At 56.0% G+C, this 20561-nt stretch overlaps 7 protein-coding genes across 7 annotated transcripts; 5 read left to right on the forward strand and 2 right to left on the reverse strand.

Annotated features, from left to right (window-relative positions):
- The first annotated feature begins 2651 nt into the window (after nucleotides 1-2651).
- Nucleotides 2652-3630, forward strand: LOC144095129 (histone H3). Its single transcript, XM_077628927.1, has one exon. The coding sequence runs from the start codon at nucleotides 2751-2753 to the stop codon at nucleotides 3159-3161; it is 411 nt and encodes a 136-aa protein (XP_077485053.1). The 5' UTR covers nucleotides 2652-2750; the 3' UTR covers nucleotides 3162-3630.
- Nucleotides 3631-4089: 459 nt separating this feature from the next.
- LOC144095130 (histone H2A-like) lies at nucleotides 4090-4881 on the reverse strand. The gene has a single exon (XM_077628928.1). It carries the CDS (start codon nucleotides 4470-4472, stop codon nucleotides 4098-4100), a length of 375 nt encoding a protein of 124 aa, XP_077485054.1. The 5' UTR covers nucleotides 4473-4881; the 3' UTR covers nucleotides 4090-4097.
- A 6252-nt stretch (nucleotides 4882-11133) lies between these two features.
- Nucleotides 11134-11789, forward strand: LOC144095131 (histone H2B). The gene has a single exon (XM_077628929.1). It carries the CDS (start codon nucleotides 11154-11156, stop codon nucleotides 11526-11528), a length of 375 nt encoding a protein of 124 aa, XP_077485055.1. The 5' UTR covers nucleotides 11134-11153; the 3' UTR covers nucleotides 11529-11789.
- A 1730-nt stretch (nucleotides 11790-13519) lies between these two features.
- Nucleotides 13520-14184, forward strand: LOC144095132 (histone H4). Its single transcript, XM_077628930.1, has one exon. The coding sequence runs from the start codon at nucleotides 13564-13566 to the stop codon at nucleotides 13873-13875; it is 312 nt and encodes a 103-aa protein (XP_077485056.1). The 5' UTR covers nucleotides 13520-13563; the 3' UTR covers nucleotides 13876-14184.
- A 3697-nt stretch (nucleotides 14185-17881) lies between these two features.
- On the forward strand, nucleotides 17882-18292 carry LOC144095655 (histone H3). Its single transcript, XM_077629324.1, has one exon. The coding sequence runs from the start codon at nucleotides 17882-17884 to the stop codon at nucleotides 18290-18292; it is 411 nt and encodes a 136-aa protein (XP_077485450.1).
- A 928-nt stretch (nucleotides 18293-19220) lies between these two features.
- Nucleotides 19221-19738, reverse strand: LOC144095133 (histone H2A-like). Its single transcript, XM_077628931.1, has one exon. The coding sequence runs from the start codon at nucleotides 19601-19603 to the stop codon at nucleotides 19229-19231; it is 375 nt and encodes a 124-aa protein (XP_077485057.1). The 5' UTR covers nucleotides 19604-19738; the 3' UTR covers nucleotides 19221-19228.
- A 128-nt stretch (nucleotides 19739-19866) lies between these two features.
- LOC144095135 (histone H2B) lies at nucleotides 19867-20522 on the forward strand. The gene has a single exon (XM_077628932.1). It carries the CDS (start codon nucleotides 19887-19889, stop codon nucleotides 20259-20261), a length of 375 nt encoding a protein of 124 aa, XP_077485058.1. The 5' UTR covers nucleotides 19867-19886; the 3' UTR covers nucleotides 20262-20522.
- The last annotated feature ends 39 nt before the right edge of the window (nucleotides 20523-20561 follow it).

Raw genomic sequence — 20561 nt, forward strand, 5'->3', positions numbered from 1 at the left:
AGCATCGTGTTTCGTTTCCTGAATAGGCCTTTGTTCGTCAAATTGGGCTTCCAGAGTGTAACTCCAGATAAAAAACACAGGAATGAACGGGACGGACAAATTGCAAACCATTGCAGCACGCGACCAGCCCCTGCCTCAAGTGAAAAGGGGGAAAAGAAGCACACAGCTTGGTTGTCTGCATTCCAAGTGACTCAATGATTGGTTCTGTAGCGTGTTCCGCTGACCTGGAACAACATTGTAATGCTGGGGGGACTTAACTTTTTGTACACGACGGTGCGGACGTTCTCGTCACAGTCGACTTTAAGGAACCTGCAGGGTGGGATGAGCCGCCGAATGCCTCTTTAGTCTTGAGTCATTTTTTTTTTCTCCCCAGTTATGAGTACAATTAGATGATTTACCATCCCACTGGTGCACCGCTACAGACAGTTGTCCAAATTCATAGGAAGCGTTATTGCCTCCGACTGCCCAGTCGCTGTCCAATTTGTGTTTGCGACGATCACTTGCAGTGAATTATTATTATGAGACCACATTGTTGGAGCAGGTTCAATTCGTGAGTTTTTGACAGGCAGTACAGACACCGAAACGTACCTGTGAATAATAGCGTGCAAAAGCACTTCTCCCATGGAAACTGGAATATGCAGGATCTGTGTGGGAGCCTCATTGCAAAGAAAGGATGTAATGGAATAATACAAACGAGAGGACCCACCTTCCCTACTAACGCCTGAGAATGGAGTGCGCACACAAGAGCACAGGTGTAAAGTCAGTCGTCTCCAGTAAAGAGGAAAATTGGACTTGAACCTTTCCCTTAGGCCAATATTTTGTGCCACAGAACCCGACATGAATAGCTTTCTTTCTCTGCTTGCTGTAAAGGAGTCGTCTGAAAAGTTTCTAACGACTATGCAAAAAATCTAACTCTCTCAGGGTGAAAAAGCGCCGCGGGAAAAATCCACGTATTCATCATTTACCCGAGTCGGTTTTTGCTTCGCGCGGCAGCAGCAGTCGACTGCGCGACGCGGACTCTGCTGTCTCGGAGGCGGGTATACTTGCGCAGGCGACACGAAGGGGGCGCCGCAGCCCCGCGCTGCGCCGACTGTGTTGCGTTGGCAGGGAGGGAGGAGCAGCTCAGCTCCGGGCCTCAAGTATTCCGTTGCGTGGCAAGCGTTGGGCGCTTTAATGGGGGCTCGCACCCAGGCCGGTAGACGTCCTGCGCGAATTTTTGTTATTATTTTTGGTTTGCAAGCTAGAAGCGTCGGAACTGTGCCCGCAAATTTCGTTGCGGTGCGGCCGTAGCAGAGCGCTATTCTACGCGGGCCCCTACAGATATGCACATCCTGGCCTATGCTATGCAAGGAAAACGACAGGGCAGTGGATATAAAGCACTTTTCTTTCTATTTTTTTCAATTGGCCGCAGTCAGTTGATCTAACCCAGGCATGCACTTCCGTTTGTTTCTAAGGTGACCGCAGGAAGTACACCTCAATTACGGAGAGATGGGATGCATTCTTTACGCGCGCTGCTCTTGCTCACTAACCTTGCCTGCCTAGTACTCGAAGCATATTGTCCCGCAGATGCAGGAGAGCTTTTAGGCATTTATGCGCGGCTTCCGTGCACTGCACTGTGCCCAGTTCTTTCTGTGCAGTAAATAGTAAATTGGTTCATCTCTTGCGGTGGTTTGCGAGCTTGGCGCCCGGGGAGTTTTTTTTTTTTTTCGCAATCCCGTTGCTCTTTGTCTCCAAGACAAGAAAGCCTCTAACTGATAGCGTTGTGCGCATACCTATCCAGCGAAGCGCATGAACTTCGCAGGCGGCTGTGAGAAGTAGTGGGTCTTCGTTTTGCTCCGCACTTTTGTCTTCTCCGCTGGCGTTGAACCTTCTATGATTGCTTTCCAGTAATGCGGCCTAACTCGGCCAACAATCGCCGCTTTTTTTTTACACGCGCGACAGTCTGTTCTACACCAGTAACGGCACGTGCTTTTCAGGCATGCGGCGGCGACACACTGTAAGGTATCCACATCCAAGCTTGGGAAAGCAGCCACAGTGCCTGGGCAGGGAGAAAAAGTGCCTTTTATAAAATTGCACGCCACCACTTTAATCTTTACACTCGCCTCTCACATTCATTCGCTCATGCCGACCGCAGTGCACTTAACAATTTTGGTTGCTGCCTCCTTCCTTTGCCTATTGAAATGAGCCAACAAACAGCGAAAATAATTACTTTCTCCTCCTCAACTAAAGTTCAGTTCTATACTCAGAATGTCTCCCGGAGCATTCATTGCTTGCTGTCGCGCTAGTAGCTTCGCCTTTCTTTTCGAAAGACTCATTGCCCGGTATGTCCAAGAAGACAAGCTCGTTGCAGTGCGCTAACGCCACACGGAACGACCCGCAACCGCGTCGACACCCTGGTGTGGTGGCAAAGTCGACGCTGCCGCGTACGCCCGGCTCCTGCCAGAGGGCTGCTTTTGCTGTGCGGGCAAACCTAAAGGATAGGCGCACCGTAATCTTGCGCTAGACCACGGTTCCACACCCACTTGTCTCACCTTTGCCAGGCGCGAAACCAACGCGCGCTCGAAAAGTAGTATTTCCAGCATTCTGGCGGCCGCCGCAGAACGGAGGGAAGCTATCGGTCCGTCAGCGGGGACCAATCGGGTCGGAGAGAGGGCGCGAGGGAGCAGCGCCGCCGCGCGGCGCGGAACACAGTCTCTCGCCGCCCGTCTCCGAAGGCAGTCCGTCCGTTACCAGCGTCCGCGTCCGGCACCATGGCTCGCACGAAGCAAACCGCGCGCAAGAGCACCGGTGGCAAGGCCCCCCGCAAGCAGCTGGCCACAAAGGCTGCTCGTAAGAGTGCGCCAGCTACCGGAGGCGTGAAGAAGCCTCACAGATATAGGCCTGGCACCGTGGCACTTCGTGAAATTCGCCGATACCAAAAATCGACCGAACTTCTCATCCGCAAGCTGCCCTTCCAGCGCCTGGTGAGAGAAATCGCTCAGGACTTCAAGACCGACCTGCGCTTCCAGAGCTCGGCCGTCATGGCACTTCAGGAGGCCAGCGAGGCATACCTGGTCGGTCTCTTCGAGGACACCAACCTGTGCGCGATCCACGCCAAGCGCGTCACCATCATGCCGAAGGATATCCAGCTGGCGAGGCGCATCCGCGGCGAGCGCGCCTAGAGCGCAGTGGCGCCCGGCACTTGGCGCCGCCGCCGCCGCCGCAGCAACGCATCACAACGGTCCTTCTCAGGACCACCCAAATGTTTGCTTTGGCCACGGGCGCACGAAACCGAGCTCCGAACCCGGCCGGTCCCTCTCTCTCGAACACTGCGTTTCGCAGCTGCTGGAAAACGAGGTGAGTTGTTGAAAGCCATGGCCCTGGCGTCTTCCGCGGGCTCGCGCTTGTAAATAACATCATTGCACAAGTCACGCGCGCGCGCGCGCCCAGTTTTGTGGGGGTAAATGCGGCGCTGGGCGCGCAAGTGAATGCAGCACGCGCCGCCTACATTAGGTGCACCTTGATACGCCGCGTACGTATTTATTGCTGTGTGAATAGTTTCTGTCGATATTACCGTCCGCTCACCTATTTTATTTCGTGTCTGCATTCTGCCTGCTGTGGTTTATTTCCGCTGTCCCAGTTCACGTCCTTCGGTATCTATGGCAGATGCCCGCGGTGGCGAAAAAAAAAAAAAAATCCCGTCCCTTGCTCTCTATTACTGTCTCAGTAAAGCCACTTCGTCATTCTCTCTAGCGCTGCTATGTGAAACCCCTGCTAGGGAACTGCCAAAAAAAAAAAAAACAATGCGCTGGTCATGCCCCTTATTAACGCTCTACTGGCCTCCTGCTAGCGACTGGGCCAGGAAAAGGAAAGGAAGAAGGGGCCGATAAAACTAAATAAAAGCCAACCTGTGTGCGGCGCGCAGTGAGGCAAACACTTTGAAAAAACAGCCAGCGTGAGAGGGACGCAGCGGTCCAGAGCAAATAAAAAAAACAAAACCCAAAGGTATCACACAGCGAGGCCCCGCCGTGGCAGGCAGTTGGTTGGTCCTGATAAGGACCGTTAGTTGGGCGCTGCTGATGCGGCGGGCGCGCCTCCACAGACGTGCGGTAGACCGCTCACGCCTTCTTCTCGGTCTTCTTGGGGAGCAACACGGCCTGGATGTTGGGCAAGACGCCGCCCTGGGCGATGGTAACTCCCGAGAGCAGCTTGTTCAGCTCCTCGTCGTTTCGGATGGCCAGCTGCAGGTGGCGCGGAATGATTCTGGTCTTCTTGTTGTCCCGAGCAGCGTTGCCCGCCAGCTCGAGCACCTCGGCGGCCAGGTATTCGAGGACGGCGGCCAGGTAAACGGGGGCGCCGGCTCCGACGCGCTCCGCGTAGTTGCCCTTACGCAAGAGACGGTGAATTCGACCCACGGGGAACTGCAGTCCCGCGCGGCTCGAGCGGGTCTTGCTCTTGCCCTTGGCCTTGCCTCCTTTTCCGCGACCTGACATGGTGACTTCTGTTGTACGCTCGAGAAAGAACGGGGAACGCCGCGTGCGAGAACAGACAGGAACGGGCTGCTGCTTGATACTACGAACCTCGAGAGCGCGCCGCGAGAGAGAGAGAGATGGATGTTCTTGGGGAAAGGAATAAGAAATTGGGGGGAGCACGACGCGTGCGGTAATTTCTCTCTTTCAGGTGAGGAAATGGTCGTTGCGCCGCGCAGGGGGAGGGTAGGAGGAACAGGATAGTGGGAGAAAGTAGAGTTCGCAGATGCGCAGTCGCGATTCCCGTCTTCGCGTATTCGGGCCGGGAGGGGGAGGCCGCGCCAAGAGCAGAGCGCCGATGCGCACTCGACTGGGAGACAGAGCCGACTGAGAGAGCGAGGGGCGTGGTTTGGAAGCGCGCGGACCGCAGGGAGGCGCAGGTCTCTCGGCCAATAGTGAGGTGGCTGGATGTGCGCGTGAATGCCGGCAAGCGGCGTGTTTACCGAGCATGGAATGCGGGGCAGCAGGCCTGAGTCGATAATCTTGGTAGACAGTTACCGTTACCCATCACCATCTGACGTAACTGTGCGGCACTTCAAAAGGTGCGGTTTGTAGGGGATATCCGCCAGGGAGGGGGAGGTTAAAACCGCTCCAGCAGTTGGGCATCTCGTACATATTGGAGCAGAGCCCCGAAGGCGCGTCGCGTTTTCTCGCGCGGGCCGGCTGGGAAAAGCAGTTGTTGTGCGCTCTCGCAGGGTAGGGCCAGGCGTCTGTAGCTTGCCTCCAGCACTTCTCTGTGCTTCTTGAGGGCAGGACACTTTGAGAGGAGGTGATCGAGCGTTTCCACTTCTCCACAGTCTTTGCACATGGGGCTGGCTGCGCCTCGTAGACGATGCATGCGCTCGGCTGTCCAGACGCAGCCTATGCGCATCCTAAGGAGGGTGGTCCGGTCAATGAGATCGAAGTCACGGGAGCTTATGGGCTTCGGTGCTTTGCCTGCGGCTACTCTGGCATCCGGGTGTTGTGCGACGATGCGGGCTTTGATGTTGTGCCGGGCCACATCGAGGGGGGATATTGCAGTGCACTCCGGTGTGCCGTCGGCGTGAGCTTGCTTGGCCAGTTGGTCAGCCTGCTCGTTGCCGCTGATTCCGACGTGGGACGGGAGCCATTGGAGCAGAACGTCGCGGCCGAGTGCTCGTGCCTGGCGTAGCTTGTTGTCCAGGTTGGCATACATGGGCAGTGTATGGTGCGACCTCCGCAGCGTGGTGAGCGCAGCCTTGGAGTCACTGAGGACGACAGCTGGAGAGAGGTCAGGTGTCTCCAGGATGAGATCAGCTGCCAAGTGCAGGGCGGCAACTTCTGCGGTTGTGGACGAGGCACTGCATGTGAGGCGGCTCTGCCTGGCGATGCCGAGAGAAGGGACTACACATGCGGCAGCCGCTGATGCGCCTCCTTCCAGCACGGATCCGTCGGTATATATTTCTACTCGGCCGCTGCAATCCTCGTGGAGAAGCGCAGCGGTTTCTTGCTGTAGCGCGCAGACGGGTGTGTCTTTCTTGGATCGCACGCCTGGGATGACGGTCTGGATGCTGAGCGGGGCGCGCAGGTGGGGCGGAAGTGCCGGGCTGCAGCTAGAGGGCGGTCGGGCGATGTGCGCGCCAAACAGCTGTGCTGCGCGGCCCATGTGCGAGTGGCGGGCTTCGGACAGTCGGCTGAGGAGTTGCGAAGTTCCCGGAGCTCTTTGCATGCGCTCGACAGTGTTGAGGGCTGTTAGTTGTGCCCGGAGAGAGATCGGCCATGTGGCAGCTTCTGCATAGGTGGCAGGTACTTGCGACCAGCGCGGCAGGCGCATAAAACGGCGGATCGCAGCGCGTTGGTCTACGTCGATGGCGCGCCACAGGCTGGGGCGCAGGTCGACGAGCGGTAGAGCGTACAGGAGTTTAGGTACCGCTATCCCGTTGTAGAACCGGTATGCCAGCTCTGGGGAGCAGCCTTCTCCTTTGGCTTGTAGTCGGTTAGCCACATCGGCCACTTGGCGCGCCTCTTTCCGCAGTTTAGCTACAGCTGGCCGCCAGGTGAGCTGCGCGTCGATAACGAGTCCAAGATAGCGGGCACTTTTTTTCCACGGAAGGGGCACCCCTTTTAGCTGCAGGTTGGGTATAAGTTTCCATGCAGCAGGACGAGGGTGGAGCACGAGGGCCTCCGTTTTGGAAGTTGACAAGCTGAGCCCCACGGTGGAGAGATATTCTCCGACACATTCTAGTGCATGTTGCAACTGCGCTCTAACTGTACGACCAGACAGTGTGGGGCCACTGCAGTAGAGGGCTATGTCGTCAGCATATATGCTGACGCGCACCTGATACAGAAGGGAGCGAGGGATAATGTTCGGGATGTTAGCCAGCACGATATTAAATAAGAAGGGACTAAGAACACTGCCCTGCGGAACGCCCTTGGTGATGAGGCGGGGTGTGCTGAGCGAGCCACCAACTTTCACACGCATTGTTCTGCCTGAGAGAAACGATTTGACATAGCGGTATAAATTCTCAGCCACGCCTATGTTTACCAGAGCATCAAGTATAGATGCGTGGGCGAGCGAGTCAAAAGCGCTCTGAATGTCGAGGAGGACGAGGTAGGCAGCCTGCTTCTTATATTTTGCTTCCTCTAAGAAGGCCGATATTTCCGCTATGCAGTCGGCGGTGCATCGGGAATGGCGGAATCCGCTTTGTTCTGGTGCCAGTGCACCTCTCACGTCCGCCATCCATTGAAGCCGCTTCAGTGCCATATATTCCATCGTTTTCCCTGGGACTGAGGTGAGAGATATCGGCCTGTAAGAGTTGATGTTTGCAGAAGGCTTGCCCGGCTTCAGGACAGGAATAACGATGGCAGTGCGCCAGGACTGGGGGACATCTCCGGTTGCAAATACTTCATTGTAAGCTTCAAGCAGGCGCTGACGTTGGTTACAATTTAAATTCCTCAGCATCTGGTGAGTGACTTGATCTGAACCTGGGGCACTTCGCCGTTTGCGCTTGTGTTCGAGCGCGACATCCAGCTCGTGCGTTGTGAAAGGCTCAGTGCACAGGGCATGAAATTCGCGCGAGAACCACACGAAAGGTACGAATGGAGAAACAGAAAAGATGGAGGCGATGGGCGTGTCACTCACCAGAGTGGGGACAAAGTGTTCAGCGAGGAGGTCGGCCAGCGCAAGAGCATCTATCCCTTTAGCCACCGCTATGGAAAGGGCAGGGAAGCGTGGTGCTTTGGAGTGCAGCATTGATGAAAGAATCCGCCAGCCGCGAGCCTGAGCACGGGGTTCGTCTAGGGCACGACACACTGAAATCCAGCTGCGACGACGCAGCCGTTTGGCGTGACGCAGGCACGCAGCATCCAGACGCTTGTAGATAGTCCAGTGTGCGGGCTTGTTCGTGCGCCGTGCACGGCGTTGAGCCCTTCGACGCGCAGCACGCAGGTTCAAGAGTTTGATGTCTGGCACAGGTGTTCCGGGGAGCACAGCACAGCGTATTGTGGCACCACTCGCACAGGCGGCAATGTGATCGAAGAAGTTATGTGGTTCACATGGATTTTGCTCACATAGCTCGCGAAAGCGCGACCACTGCACTACACTGTATGTCACTTTGTCCGCAGGGCGTTCAGTTCGTGGCAAGATGTCAATAGGCAGGTGGTCTGATCCTGCAGTATCGGGGTGCGTAGACCAGTCGTAGGCACAATCTGGGGAAGCCACGCTGAGGTCGATAGCTGTAGGAGTGCAGCTCGGACGCACAAACGTTGGACTACCTGTGTTCAACAGGTTCAGTCCCGCAGCGCGAATAGCGTCTAGCACGTCACATCCCTGTCTGGATGAGGTGCGGGAACCCCACTCAACATGGCGACAGTTGAAGTCACCACAAATGAGTAGGTTTTGCTTGATTCGTTGAGTGAGACGAACGATGAGCCGTGCGTCCCACGGGTATCCAGGCCGCACATAGACACTTGCAACGGTGTTGTCAGTTCCCCCGAGTCGCACTGTGACGGCAACACACTCGACGGGGCCACCGGTGAGGTCTGCAGTAGGCACTACATGGTGCGCAAAAGATGCACGGACATATATAGCTGCCCGAGGGGATCCAGGTGGGTGTGCGGCGTCGGTGCAAGGAATGTCAGCACAGGTCACCAGCGCGCACTCGGTTGGGCTGCTGTAGCCCAAGTATCCGGGAAGTACGAGGTCCTCTGCGCGCGTGTAAGTCTCTTGTAGCGCGATGACGTCGTACTTTTGTAGAGGTAGCATGGCTGCTAGCTCAGGTTGACGGCGGCGTAGATGGCAGCAGTTCCACTGCAACACACGCGGCCGGTTGACGCGACTGTTTCTAGCCATGATGGTTCAGAGCTTGCTGTGCTGCAAGTGCAGCTGCACATAACTGGCGGGCCGGAGATGCGCTGGGCAATTCCTCTATGAGGGCACGAACGGCAGCGGCAAGCGCGGCGATGACAGCATCACGCTGGTCGAGCTGAGCGATAGGTGCGCTGTCTGGCTTCTTCCCTACCACCACGTCACGAAAAGACCGAGCGGTATGCGGGAGCGCTGGGGCACAGTTGCGTGCAGTGACACTTCCAATTGGAGTCACAGTGACTTCCGTCGCCGGTTCACAGTGTGCTTCGATGTCGGTATTGCTTCCCGTTTTTGCCGCTGGTCTATTGGGCAGGGTGTCAGCAAGCGTAAGGTCCTGCTGTGTTGGTGCAGGGGGGCCCTTTTTGGTTGAATCCGCAGGAGCTGTCTGGCTTGAAAATGCAGCAGAGGTTTGTTTTGCAGTAACTGCACGGCGAGCGTCACGGCGAGACATGGGCTGATGCGATGACGCCAGGAGGACGGCCACTTTGCGTTCTTGTTGCCAACGGGGGCAGCGCGGCTCGGTTGATGTGTGCGTGCCGTTGCAGTTAATGCATCGCGGCCGGGGTGAGTCGCATCGGGACTTGTGGTGATCGCGTCCACAGCGGAGGCACCTCGGCTTTGCGGTACACACAGCAGTGGCATGGCCGATGACACCGCACTGCAGGCATTGGAGCGGCCTCGGTAGTCGGGCGCGGACGGGGCGGCGCAGTTTGAAGAGGGAGAGCTCTTCGGGTGGGTGGGTGCCCGCGAAGCGGAGTATGATGTCGTTTCCGCTTCTCGTGCAGGCTAGCACCGGCACCTTGCACTCGATGCCCGACATGATGTCCTCGGTCGAGAGCGCGCGGTCCACGCGAAACACTCGACCGGTGCAGCTGTTGCCGCCGGCCTCCTTGGCTCGGACCTTGATGTCGCAGATGGTGGTGATGCCGAGGAGTGGGTCGAGGTCGGCAGATGCGTGCGCGTCCACGGCGACCACGTTCCGGCGGAAATTCACACGCACAGCTTTCACCCCCGGTAGTTTGGACAGTTGAGCGGCGATGGCGTCTCTTGTTGGCTTTAGATAGTTGGCCATCCTGTCCACGGGATAGTAAAGAACGGTGGCGATGCCCGTCTTCTTTCCCTGTTGTGGTGGTGCTGCGGTGAAGCGCGCTGCCGACGGCTGAGCGGCAGGAGCCAGGGGAGCCGCTGCGGTGGTTTGTATGCGGCGTCTTGGGGCATTCCTCGCTGGCTTTTGTACTGCGGCGCCAAGCCCCTTCGCTGTCGCTCTGTCGGGCTCCGCGGGAGGGGGAGTGGGGAGCCGTCTGGCCGGAGGGGCACTGGCTCTTTTTTCTGCGTAGGCGAGAGCAGCACGTTCGTAGTCTGCCTCTGTGAATGCTTCGGCCGGGGCGGGGTTTGTTGTGGCGGCAGGAGCGGGGAGCACATTGCTGTCTGCTTCTGGAATGGCTGGATTTTGGGAATCCAGGCATGTCTGGGTGTCATCGTGTTGACACGCCGCGTCAGCTGTACTCGGCTTGGTTGAGAGCAGGGCTGGGCCGTGGGCTGCTTCGCTACGGCTGATGGTGACAGGCGTGATGCTGTCGAATCGTTTTAGCCGCGGTGGCGGCGGTGTTACAAAGGTTTCAGCGCATCCACCTTTGCTTGCTTCCTGGCCGCTGGCCGCATTCAACGAGGATGTGCTGGCGATTGCGGGTGCGTCGCCAGGTGGAGGGGTCCTCTGTATCGCAGTGACCAGGCGGGCCGCTTCTCCTTGGCGCTGAAGGGTGGCGTTCGCTTCAGTGATCAGTTTCCGCAGGCTGCGGGAGCACCCGAAGCTGTTTCCTCGCCTGTGACGATGGAGGGCGTTTCGGATGCCATCCTCATCGAGCATGTGGAGGGCATCTTCTTCGTCCGCCATGGTTCAGATGGTAGGGGTGCCGATGGTCAGGGGGCTGGAGGGGCCATGGCACACAGGCCACGGGGAGTGGGCCTGAGCTAGGCTATGGCGTAATGGAAAAAAAAGAAAAACTACAAGAAAAAAAGGAAACTGGGACACGGGAACAGGCGGACTCGATGCCGCGAAGGGAGCGCTCGGGTAAACAGGAGAGGGCACGAAAAACACGTTTTCTCCCTACGGAGGTCGACGATCATCCAGAGCGCGCCGCGATACCGCGACGGGAGCGCTGGAGGGAGGGTGAGGAGGCCGCGACGCGTCGACCAATCGCGCGGCGGCCTGGCTCCGGTCGCTTGAACACCACGGTGCCAGTATAAAAACGCCGCGCGCCCCTGCGCGCGCGTTCTTTCGACACCGTCCGTCTCCCCGAGCGCAGTCGTAACTGATCGTCATGCCCCCTCAACCGTCGGGAAAGGCCGTGAAGAAGGCCGGAAAGGCGCAGAAGAATGTGCGCGCAACCGACAAGAAGAAGAAGAAGCGCCGCAGGAAGGAGAGCTTCTCCATCTACATCTATAAGGTGCTCAAGCAGGTGCATCCGGACACTGGAGTATCCAGCAAGGCCATGTCCATCATGAACAGCTTCGTGAACGACATCTTCGAGCGCATCGCGGCCGAGTCCTCTCGCCTGGCCCACTACAACAAGCGCTCGACCATCACGAGCCGGGAGATCCAAACTGCGGTGCGTCTCTTGCTGCCTGGCGAGCTGGCCAAGCACGCCGTGTCCGAAGGCACCAAGGCTGTCACCAAGTACACCAGCTCCAAGTAGGCGGCACATCGCGCTCGTCGCCAGTCGTCCCCCCCAACAACCTCAACGGCTCTTTTCAGAGCCAACCAAAGTGTTTGCATCGTCGAGTCTGCAGGTAGCGGCGCGATGCTCCGGGCCCCTTTCTCTCTCTGTGTTTTGATTGTTTAAGTTGTTTTCTTCATTAGCATGTAGCCTCGAGAAATGGATATCAGGCGGTTGAAATAGCAGCGGTTTTGCTTAGGCAGCATGCAATACAGCCAGATTGTTAAAGAACAATATTTCGAATTAGTTGTAGGAGAACTGTAAAGGAAATATGTATGCATGTGAATACTCATCCGCATGAGCACGTAAGAGAGAAGAAAAAAAAAAGAAGCTTCTACCTATTATATGCTTGCTTAAGTGTGACGGCAGGAGGTAATTGATTGCGGAATTCCCCCGGTTTGGGTTTGTGTGGATATTTGGCCTTAAGAAAAGGTTATCGTTTCGTGGCCGCAACACGTGCCTGCGGACGTCGGGGAGGCCACTGTGTTCCCTCAGTCTGTTCTTAGGAAATTCGAAAGGAAAACAGTTTGCCACCCGTGGCGTGCCCCATCTGGCCAGCGGTATTCGAAGGGAGGGAGGAAGTACTTACGTACAGCTGTAAGGGTTACATACACCAATGTGCAGGACGTAGAACTGGGCAGTACAGTGCGGCGGACGTAGCTGTAGCAAATCAGTCCGCAGAGAAGCCACGCTTCACACTGGCCACCGGGCGAGCGCGCACTCGCAGAATATGAAGCGCTACAAGCACAATTTGCTGTGTCGTTAGTAATGTGCGTGTCCCCCAGCGCGTGCGGCGCGCCCGCGTTTTTGTTTTCTTTTTTTTTTTCCCCGGTAAGAACGGCGAAAAATTCCGACGCTGGCAGCTGTTTGGTACCTTCTTTGGCTTCTTGCGGCCGATGCTGTCGTGCCAGATAGAGCAAGTAAGTCCTCGAACACGAGCAGATTATCGTATCGCGCGTGTGCACAATAGCCTGGCAATGGTCGGAAAACTGAAAGCGACGCTCGCACAGCTCGGGTTCGATCCAGCGAGCCGAAAGTGGGAAGAGAGGTGGTGAGACATTTGTTCTATGTGGCTGGAAAATTTTAAAGCTGTGCATTGGTTACTTTTTGAGATAAACGTATTTCTATGTAGTCCGCAAGAGAAACTGGTCGTTTCTCAGCATCCTGGCGACCGGGAGAGGAGGGGGAGCGAGGTACGTGCGCCGCGAACGGCCGTAGTCGCCCTCTCAAGGGCCCGCTCCGATGTGGTCACGGACACGGTGAAATGTGTGCGGGAAGTTGGGGACACACACACACGATAAGTGAGTGCTTAATTTCCCCTTAGCAATGCACGTTTTGAGAACGGGCAGGTTTTGAGGACAAAAAAAAAAAAAAAACCGCTTCTGCAGCTTCACAAGTCGCGAAACCCGCTAATTGTTGGTAGCGCCAGCAATGACGGTGTCCTTGGTGTGTCTTTAAGGGGCGCGCGATTTAACGGTGTAAACTCTCCCCTGCCAGTGGGGGGGGGGGGCAGCAAACAGAAACCACGCGCACCTGTTTGCTTGCAACGCAGGCACGCACGAAAAAAAAAAGACTGACAGCAGCAACGACTAGGCATCAAGTATTTTTTTTTTTTTTTCCCATGCAAACGGAGCAGGCATGACCAAATATCGGTTATACAGCCACTATTGCGAAGTATAGGAGGTGCGCTTCGTTTTCCATTGTTTGCTATTTCCGTTTTTTTTTTCTTGCGCGGTGGGGGGTCGCGTGATGCAGAATGGGGCAGTCTTCGCGTTGCTTGGTTGTTTACGTGTGCGCCTTGATGCGGTCGTTTTGGCTACCTTGCTGGCGGCGCGGCAGCCCTCCGAGAGGGCTCAGTAGTGCTAGCGAGCCGGCGCTTGCGGAGGCGGACTCTCATTGGTCGAGGCGCCGCAGCGAATGGCGGCTTCGCGCTGCCAGCACCACAGGTCGCCGAGCGTAACACCATCATTCCCCGTTCTCGCCTCGGAGTGTACACTTCGTCGTCGGCACCATCATGTCTGGTCGCGGAAAAGGTGGCAAGGGACTCGGCAAGGGAGGCGCGAAGCGCCATCGCAAGGTATTGCGAGACAACATCCAGGGCATCACCAAGCCCGCCATCCGTCGTCTGGCGCGCCGAGGCGGTGTCAAGCGCATCTCGGGCCTGATCTACGAGGAGACCCGCGGCGTGTTGAAAGTGTTCCTCGAGAATGTGATCCGGGACGCCGTCACGTACACGGAGCACGCTAAGCGCAAGACTGTCACCGCCATGGATGTGGTCTACGCGCTGAAGCGTCAGGGCCGCACTCTGTACGGCTTCGGAGGCTAGTCCGTCCACCGTGTGCCGTCTGGACTTCGGCGTCGTGCAAGCACCCTTCTCGCGAAAAACAGCCCTCTTTAGGGCTACCCAACTGCTGCATGGGCAGCCGCTGGTCATGCGAACCAGAGCTCCGGTTCTCGTGTGTCCCTCTCTCCCCTTTGTTTTGCTACCGTTTTCTGCATCCGTTTTTCCTTTCCTTGCGGCCTGCCACAGCGAGCGGATCACGACCGAACGGCAACCAGGAGTGGTCTCAGGTAAGCAGTTCCGTTCTTGACTCTGTGCAGTAGCGCGTGCAGTCAGTACTGTGAGTGTCGTCCGAGGGAGCATGCTCGCTGTTTGCCTAGTCAGTCACTGTCAAACGCAGTGGACGGAGTAAAACAAAGTGTGTGCTCGAATTTGCAAAGTCTTTCTGCATTGACCGTCTGGGATTCAAGTGAGGCGGTGTTCGAGAGGTGACCGTTCCAGAAGAGCACAGTTTTTTTTTTTTTCGCTTTAAATGCGGGGCCTCATGGAATTCGGGGTCAGGTATGCTCGACTTTGTGCCGTAGTGCGTGCAACAACAAGTAGGGTATGCGAAATGCAGAGCTTCGCAGTTGCGCATCACTCGTGTCCGCCTGCGAAATGATCACAGCTCGTTTGAATGTCGCGGAAAGAGCGACTGATAATGTTGGCTACCGCTTAAAAAAAAAAGGGGGGGGGGGGGGGGGGAATGCAAACAGAACGATTCGCCGAAGTCTGGTTAAGAGCGGAGATGCGAAGGTCCCTCTTTATTTTTTGGCCCATCGTGTTCTGCGTTGAAATTTTTTTGTGAAATGAAGGGCATTATAAAGTAGCCAATTACAGTTCCTACTCCCAACGTGACAGCGGCGGCGAGTTTTTTTGTTTTTTTCTTCTCCCGCACCAAGTTTACCCAACTCATCGGCGCAGAGCTGCGTTCCGAATCGAAATATTCAAGGCGGTGTAATGATTGCACTGCATTGCGTTTGGTCCAAAACCGTTACAGTTTTTCTCTATCGTAAATGTGGGGCGCTTTCTTGCCTGCAGGACATGTGGCCAGGTAATGCTATCACATTATTGAGCCCAAGTGTGCCATAAGGCTGTGCTAGTCAGCTTTACATGTCTGTGGCAGAAACACTGTTGGCGAATTTCAGCAGCCGTGCGCGCGTCAAAGAAAAAAAATTGGACGACTTGCAGCCATTCCTTGTATGCAGGGCGCCTCTCATAATCTGAAACCTGGAGGTAAACACACCTGGCCGAGAGACGTGCGAAATGGAGCATCGTGTTTCGTTTCCTGAATAGGCCTTTGTTCGTCAAATTGGGCTTCCAGAGTGTAACTCCAGATAAAAAACACAGGAATGAACGGGACGGACAAATTGCAAACCATTGCAGCACGCGACCAGCCCCTGCCTCAAGTGAAAAGGGGGAAAAGAAGCACACAGCTTGGTTGTCTGCATTCCAAGTGACTCAATGATTGGTTCTGTAGCGTGTTCCGCTGACCTGGAACAACATTGTAATGCTGGGGGGACTTAACTTTTTGTACACGACGGTGCGGACGTTCTCGTCACAGTCGACTTTAAGGAACCTGCAGGGTGGGATGAGCCGCCGAATGCCTCTTTAGTCTTGAGTCATTTTTTTTTTCTCCCCAGTTATGAGTACAATTAGATGATTTACCATCCCACTGGTGCACCGCTACAGACAGTTGTCCAAATTCATAGGAAGCGTTATTGCCTCCGACTGCCCAGTCGCTGTCCAATTTGTGTTTGCGACGATCACTTGCAGTGAATTATTATTATGAGACCACATTGTTGGAGCAGGTTCAATTCGTGAGTTTTTGACAGGCAGTACAGACACCGAAACGTACCTGTGAATAATAGCGTGCAAAAGCACTTCTCCCATGGAAACTGGAATATGCAGGATCTGTGTGGGAGCCTCATTGCAAAGAAAGGATGTAATGGAATAATACAAACGAGAGGACCCACCTTCCCTACTAACGCCTGAGAATGGAGTGCGCACACAAGAGCACAGGTGTAAAGTCAGTCGTCTCCAGTAAAGAGGAAAATTGGACTTGAACCTTTCCCTTAGGCCAATATTTTGTGCCACAGAACCCGACATGAATAGCTTTCTTTCTCTGCTTGCTGTAAAGGAGTCGTCTGAAAAGTTTCTAACGACTATGCAAAAAATCTAACTCTCTCAGGGTGAAAAAGCGCCGCGGGAAAAATCCACGTATTCATCATTTACCCGAGTCGGTTTTTGCTTCGCGCGGCAGCAGCAGTCGACTGCGCGACGCGGACTCTGCTGTCTCGGAGGCGGGTATACTTGCGCAGGCGACACGAAGGGGGCGCCGCAGCCCCGCGCTGCGCCGACTGTGTTGCGTTGGCAGGGAGGGAGGAGCAGCTCAGCTCCGGGCCTCAAGTATTCCGTTGCGTGGCAAGCGTTGGGCGCTTTAATGGGGGCTCGCACCCAGGCCGGTAGACGTCCTGCGCGAATTTTTGTTATTATTTTTGGTTTGCAAGCTAGAAGCGTCGGAACTGTGCCCGCAAATTTCGTTGCGGTGCGGCCGTAGCAGAGCGCTATTCTACGCGGGCCCCTACAGATATGCACATCCTGGCCTATGCTATGCAAGGAAAACGACAGGGCAGTGGATATAAAGCACTTTTCTTTCTATTTTTTTCAATTGGCCGCAGTCAGTTGATCTAACCCAGGCATGCACTTCCGTTTGTTTCTAAGGTGACCGCAGGAAGTACACCTCAATTACGGAGAGATGCGATGCATTCTTTACGCGCGCTGCTCTTGCTCACTAACCTTGCCTGCCTAGTACTCGAAGCATATTGTCCCGCAGATGCAGGAGAGCTTTTAGGCATTTATGCGCGGCTTCCGTGCACTGCACTGTGCCCAGTTCTTTCTGTGCAGTAAATATTAAATTGGTTCATCTCTTGCGGTGGTTTGCGAGCTTGGCGCCCGGGGAGTTTTTTTTTTTTTTCGCAATCCCGTTGCTCTTTGTCTCCAAGACAAGAAAGCCTCTAACTGATAGCGTTGTGCGCATACCTATCCAGCGAAGCGCATGAACTTCGCAGGCGGCTGTGAGAAGTAGTGGGTCTTCGTTTTGCTCCGCACTTTTGTCTTCTCCGCTGGCGTTGAACCTTCTATGATTGCTTTCCAGTAATGCGGCCTAACTCGGCCAACAATCGCCGCTTTTTTTTTTACACGCGCGACAGTCTGTTCTACACCAGTAACGGCACGTGCTTTTCAGGCATGCGGCGGCGACACACATCCAAGCTAAGCTTGGGAAAGCAGCCACAGTGCCTGGGCAGGGAGAAAAAGTGCCTTTTATAAAATTGCACGCCACCACTTTAATCTTTACACTCGCCTCTCACATTCATTCGCTCATGCCGACCGCAGTGCACTTAACAATTTTGGTTGCTGCCTCCTTCCTTTGCCTATTGAAATGAGCCAACAAACAGCGAAAATAATTACTTTCTCCTCCTCAACTAAAGTTCAGTTCTATACTCAGAATGTCTCCCGGAGCATTCATTGCTTGCTGTCGCGCTAGTAGCTTCGCCTTTCTTTTCGAAAGACTCATTGCCCGGTATGTCCAAGAAGACAAGCTCGTTGCAGTGCGCTAACGCCACACGGAACGACCCGCAACCGCGTCGACACCCTGGTGTGGTGGCAAAGTCGACGCTGCCGCGTACGCCCGGCTCCTGCCAGAGGGCTGCTTTTGCTGTGCGGGCAAACCTAAAGGATAGGCGCACCGTAATCTTGCGCTAGACCACGGTTCCACACCCACTTGTCTCACCTTTGCCAGGCGCGAAACCAACGCGCGCTCGAAAAGTAGTATTTCCAGCATTCTGGCGGCCGCCGCAGAACGGAGGGAAGCTATCGGTCCGTCAGCGGGGACCAATCGGGTCGGAGAGAGGGCGCGAGGGAGCAGCGCCGCCGCGCGGCGCGGAACACAGTCTCTCGCCGCCCGTCTCCGAAGGCAGTCCGTCCGTTACCAGCGTCCGCGTCCGGCACCATGGCTCGCACGAAGCAAACCGCGCGCAAGAGCACCGGTGGCAAGGCCCCCCGCAAGCAGCTGGCCACAAAGGCTGCTCGTAAGAGTGCGCCAGCTACCGGAGGCGTGAAGAAGCCTCACAGATATAGGCCTGGCACCGTGGCACTTCGTGAAATTCGCCGATACCAAAAATCGACCGAACTTCTCATCCGCAAGCTGCCCTTCCAGCGCCTGGTGAGAGAAATCGCTCAGGACTTCAAGACCGACCTGCGCTTCCAGAGCTCGGCCGTCATGGCACTTCAGGAGGCCAGCGAGGCATACCTGGTCGGTCTCTTCGAGGACACCAACCTGTGCGCGATCCACGCCAAGCGCGTCACCATCATGCCGAAGGATATCCAGCTGGCGAGGCGCATCCGCGGCGAGCGCGCCTAGAGCGCAGTGGCGCCCGGCACTTGGCGCCGCCGCCGCCGCCGCAGCAACGCATCACAACGGTCCTTCTCAGGACCACCCAAATGTTTGCTTTGGCCACGGGCGCACGAAACCGAGCTCCGAACCCGGCCGGTCCCTCTCTCTCGAACACTGCGTTTCGCAGCTGCTGGAAAACGAGGTGAGTTGTTGAAAGCCATGGCCCTGGCGTCTTCCGCGGGCTCGCGCTTGTAAATAACATCATTGCACAAGTCACGCGCGCGCGCGCGCCCAGTTTTGTGGGGGTAAATGCGGCGCTGGGCGCGCAAGTGAATGCAGCACGCGCCGCCTACATTAGGTGCACCTTGATACGCCGCGTACGTATTTATTGCTGTGTGAATAGTTTCTGTCGATATTACCGTCCGCTCACCTATTTTATTTCGTGTCTGCATTCTGCCTGCTGTGGTTTATTTCCGCTGTCCCAGTTCACGTCCTTCGGTATCTATGGCAGATGCCCGCGGTGGCGAAAAAAAAAAAAAAATCCCGTCCCTTGCTCTCTATTACTGTCTCAGTAAAGCCACTTCGTCATTCTCTCTAGCGCTGCTATGTGAAACCCCTGCTAGGGAACTGCCAAAAAAAAAAAAAACAATGCGCTGGTCATGCCCCTTATTAACGCTCTACTGGCCTCCTGCTAGCGACTGGGCCAGGAAAAGGAAAGGAAGAAGGGGCCGATAAAACTAAATAAAAGCCAACCTGTGTGCGGCGCGCAGTGAGGCAAACACTTTGAAAAAACAGCCAGCGTGAGAGGGACGCAGCGGTCCAGAGCAAATAAAAAAAACAAAACCCAAAGGTATCACACAGCGAGGCCCCGCCGTGGCAGGCAGTTGGTTGGTCCTGATAAGGACCGTTAGTTGGGCGCTGCTGATGCGGCGGGCGCGCCTCCACAGACGTGCGGTAGACCGCTCACGCCTTCTTCTCGGTCTTCTTGGGGAGCAACACGGCCTGGATGTTGGGCAAGACGCCGCCCTGGGCGATGGTAACTCCCGAGAGCAGCTTGTTCAGCTCCTCGTCGTTTCGGATGGCCAGCTGCAGGTGGCGCGGAATGATTCTGGTCTTCTTGTTGTCCCGAGCAGCGTTGCCCGCCAGCTCGAGCACCTCGGCGGCCAGGTATTCGAGGACGGCGGCCAGGTAAACGGGGGCGCCGGCTCCGACGCGCTCCGCGTAGTTGCCCTTACGCAAGAGACGGTGAATTCGACCCACGGGGAACTGCAGTCCCGCGCGGCTCGAGCGGGTCTTGCTCTTGCCCTTGGCCTTGCCTCCTTTTCCGCGACCTGACATGGTGACTTCTGTTGTACGCTCGAGAAAGAACGGGGAACGCCGCGTGCGAGAACAGACAGGAACGGGCTGCTGCTTGATACTACGAACCTCGAGAGCGCGCCGCGATACCGCGACGGGAGCGCTGGAGGGAGGGTGAGGAGGCCGCGACGCGTCGACCAATCGCGCGGCGGCCTGGCTCCGGTCGCTTGAACACCACGGTGCCAGTATAAAAACGCCGCGCGCCCCTGCGCGCGCGTTCTTTCGACACCGTCCGTCTCCCCGAGCGCAGTCGTAACTGATCGTCATGCCCCCTCAACCGTCGGGAAAGGCCGTGAAGAAGGCCGGAAAGGCGCAGAAGAATGTGCGCGCAACCGACAAGAAGAAGAAGAAGCGCCGCAGGAAGGAGAGCTTCTCCATCTACATCTATAAGGTGCTCAAGCAGGTGCATCCGGACACTGGAGTATCCAGCAAGGCCATGTCCATCATGAACAGCTTCGTGAACGACATCTTCGAGCGCATCGCGGCCGAGTCCTCTCGCCTGGCCCACTACAACAAGCGCTCGACCATCACGAGCCGGGAGATCCAAACTGCGGTGCGTCTCTTGCTGCCTGGCGAGCTGGCCAAGCACGCCGTGTCCGAAGGCACCAAGGCTGTCACCAAGTACACCAGCTCCAAGTAGGCGGCACATCGCGCTCGTCGCCAGTCGTCCCCCCCAACAACCTCAACGGCTCTTTTCAGAGCCAACCAAAGTGTTTGCATCGTCGAGTCTGCAGGTAGCGGCGCGATGCTCCGGGCCCCTTTCTCTCTCTGTGTTTTGATTGTTTAAGTTGTTTTCTTCATTAGCATGTAGCCTCGAGAAATGGATATCAGGCGGTTGAAATAGCAGCGGTTTTGCTTAGGCAGCATGCAATACAGCCAGATTGTTAAAGAACAATATTTCGAATTAGTTGTAGGAGAACTGTAAAGGAAATATGTATGC

This window comes from Amblyomma americanum, chromosome 6 (assembly GCF_052857255.1).
Source record: "Amblyomma americanum isolate KBUSLIRL-KWMA chromosome 6, ASM5285725v1, whole genome shotgun sequence".
NCBI classification, from domain to species: Eukaryota; Metazoa; Arthropoda; class Arachnida; order Ixodida; family Ixodidae; genus Amblyomma; species Amblyomma americanum.

Excerpts from the sequence above, each read along its gene's own strand:
- LOC144095129 (XM_077628927.1), top strand. The coding sequence starts at position 2,751 with ATGGCTCGCACGAAGCAAACCGCGCGCAAGAGCACCGGTGGCAAGGCC.
- LOC144095130 (XM_077628928.1), bottom strand. The coding sequence starts at position 4,472 with ATGTCAGGTCGCGGAAAAGGAGGCAAGGCCAAGGGCAAGAGCAAGACC.
- LOC144095131 (XM_077628929.1), top strand. The coding sequence starts at position 11,154 with ATGCCCCCTCAACCGTCGGGAAAGGCCGTGAAGAAGGCCGGAAAGGCG.
- LOC144095132 (XM_077628930.1), top strand. The coding sequence starts at position 13,564 with ATGTCTGGTCGCGGAAAAGGTGGCAAGGGACTCGGCAAGGGAGGCGCG.
- LOC144095655 (XM_077629324.1), top strand. The coding sequence starts at position 17,882 with ATGGCTCGCACGAAGCAAACCGCGCGCAAGAGCACCGGTGGCAAGGCC.
- LOC144095133 (XM_077628931.1), bottom strand. The coding sequence starts at position 19,603 with ATGTCAGGTCGCGGAAAAGGAGGCAAGGCCAAGGGCAAGAGCAAGACC.
- LOC144095135 (XM_077628932.1), top strand. The coding sequence starts at position 19,887 with ATGCCCCCTCAACCGTCGGGAAAGGCCGTGAAGAAGGCCGGAAAGGCG.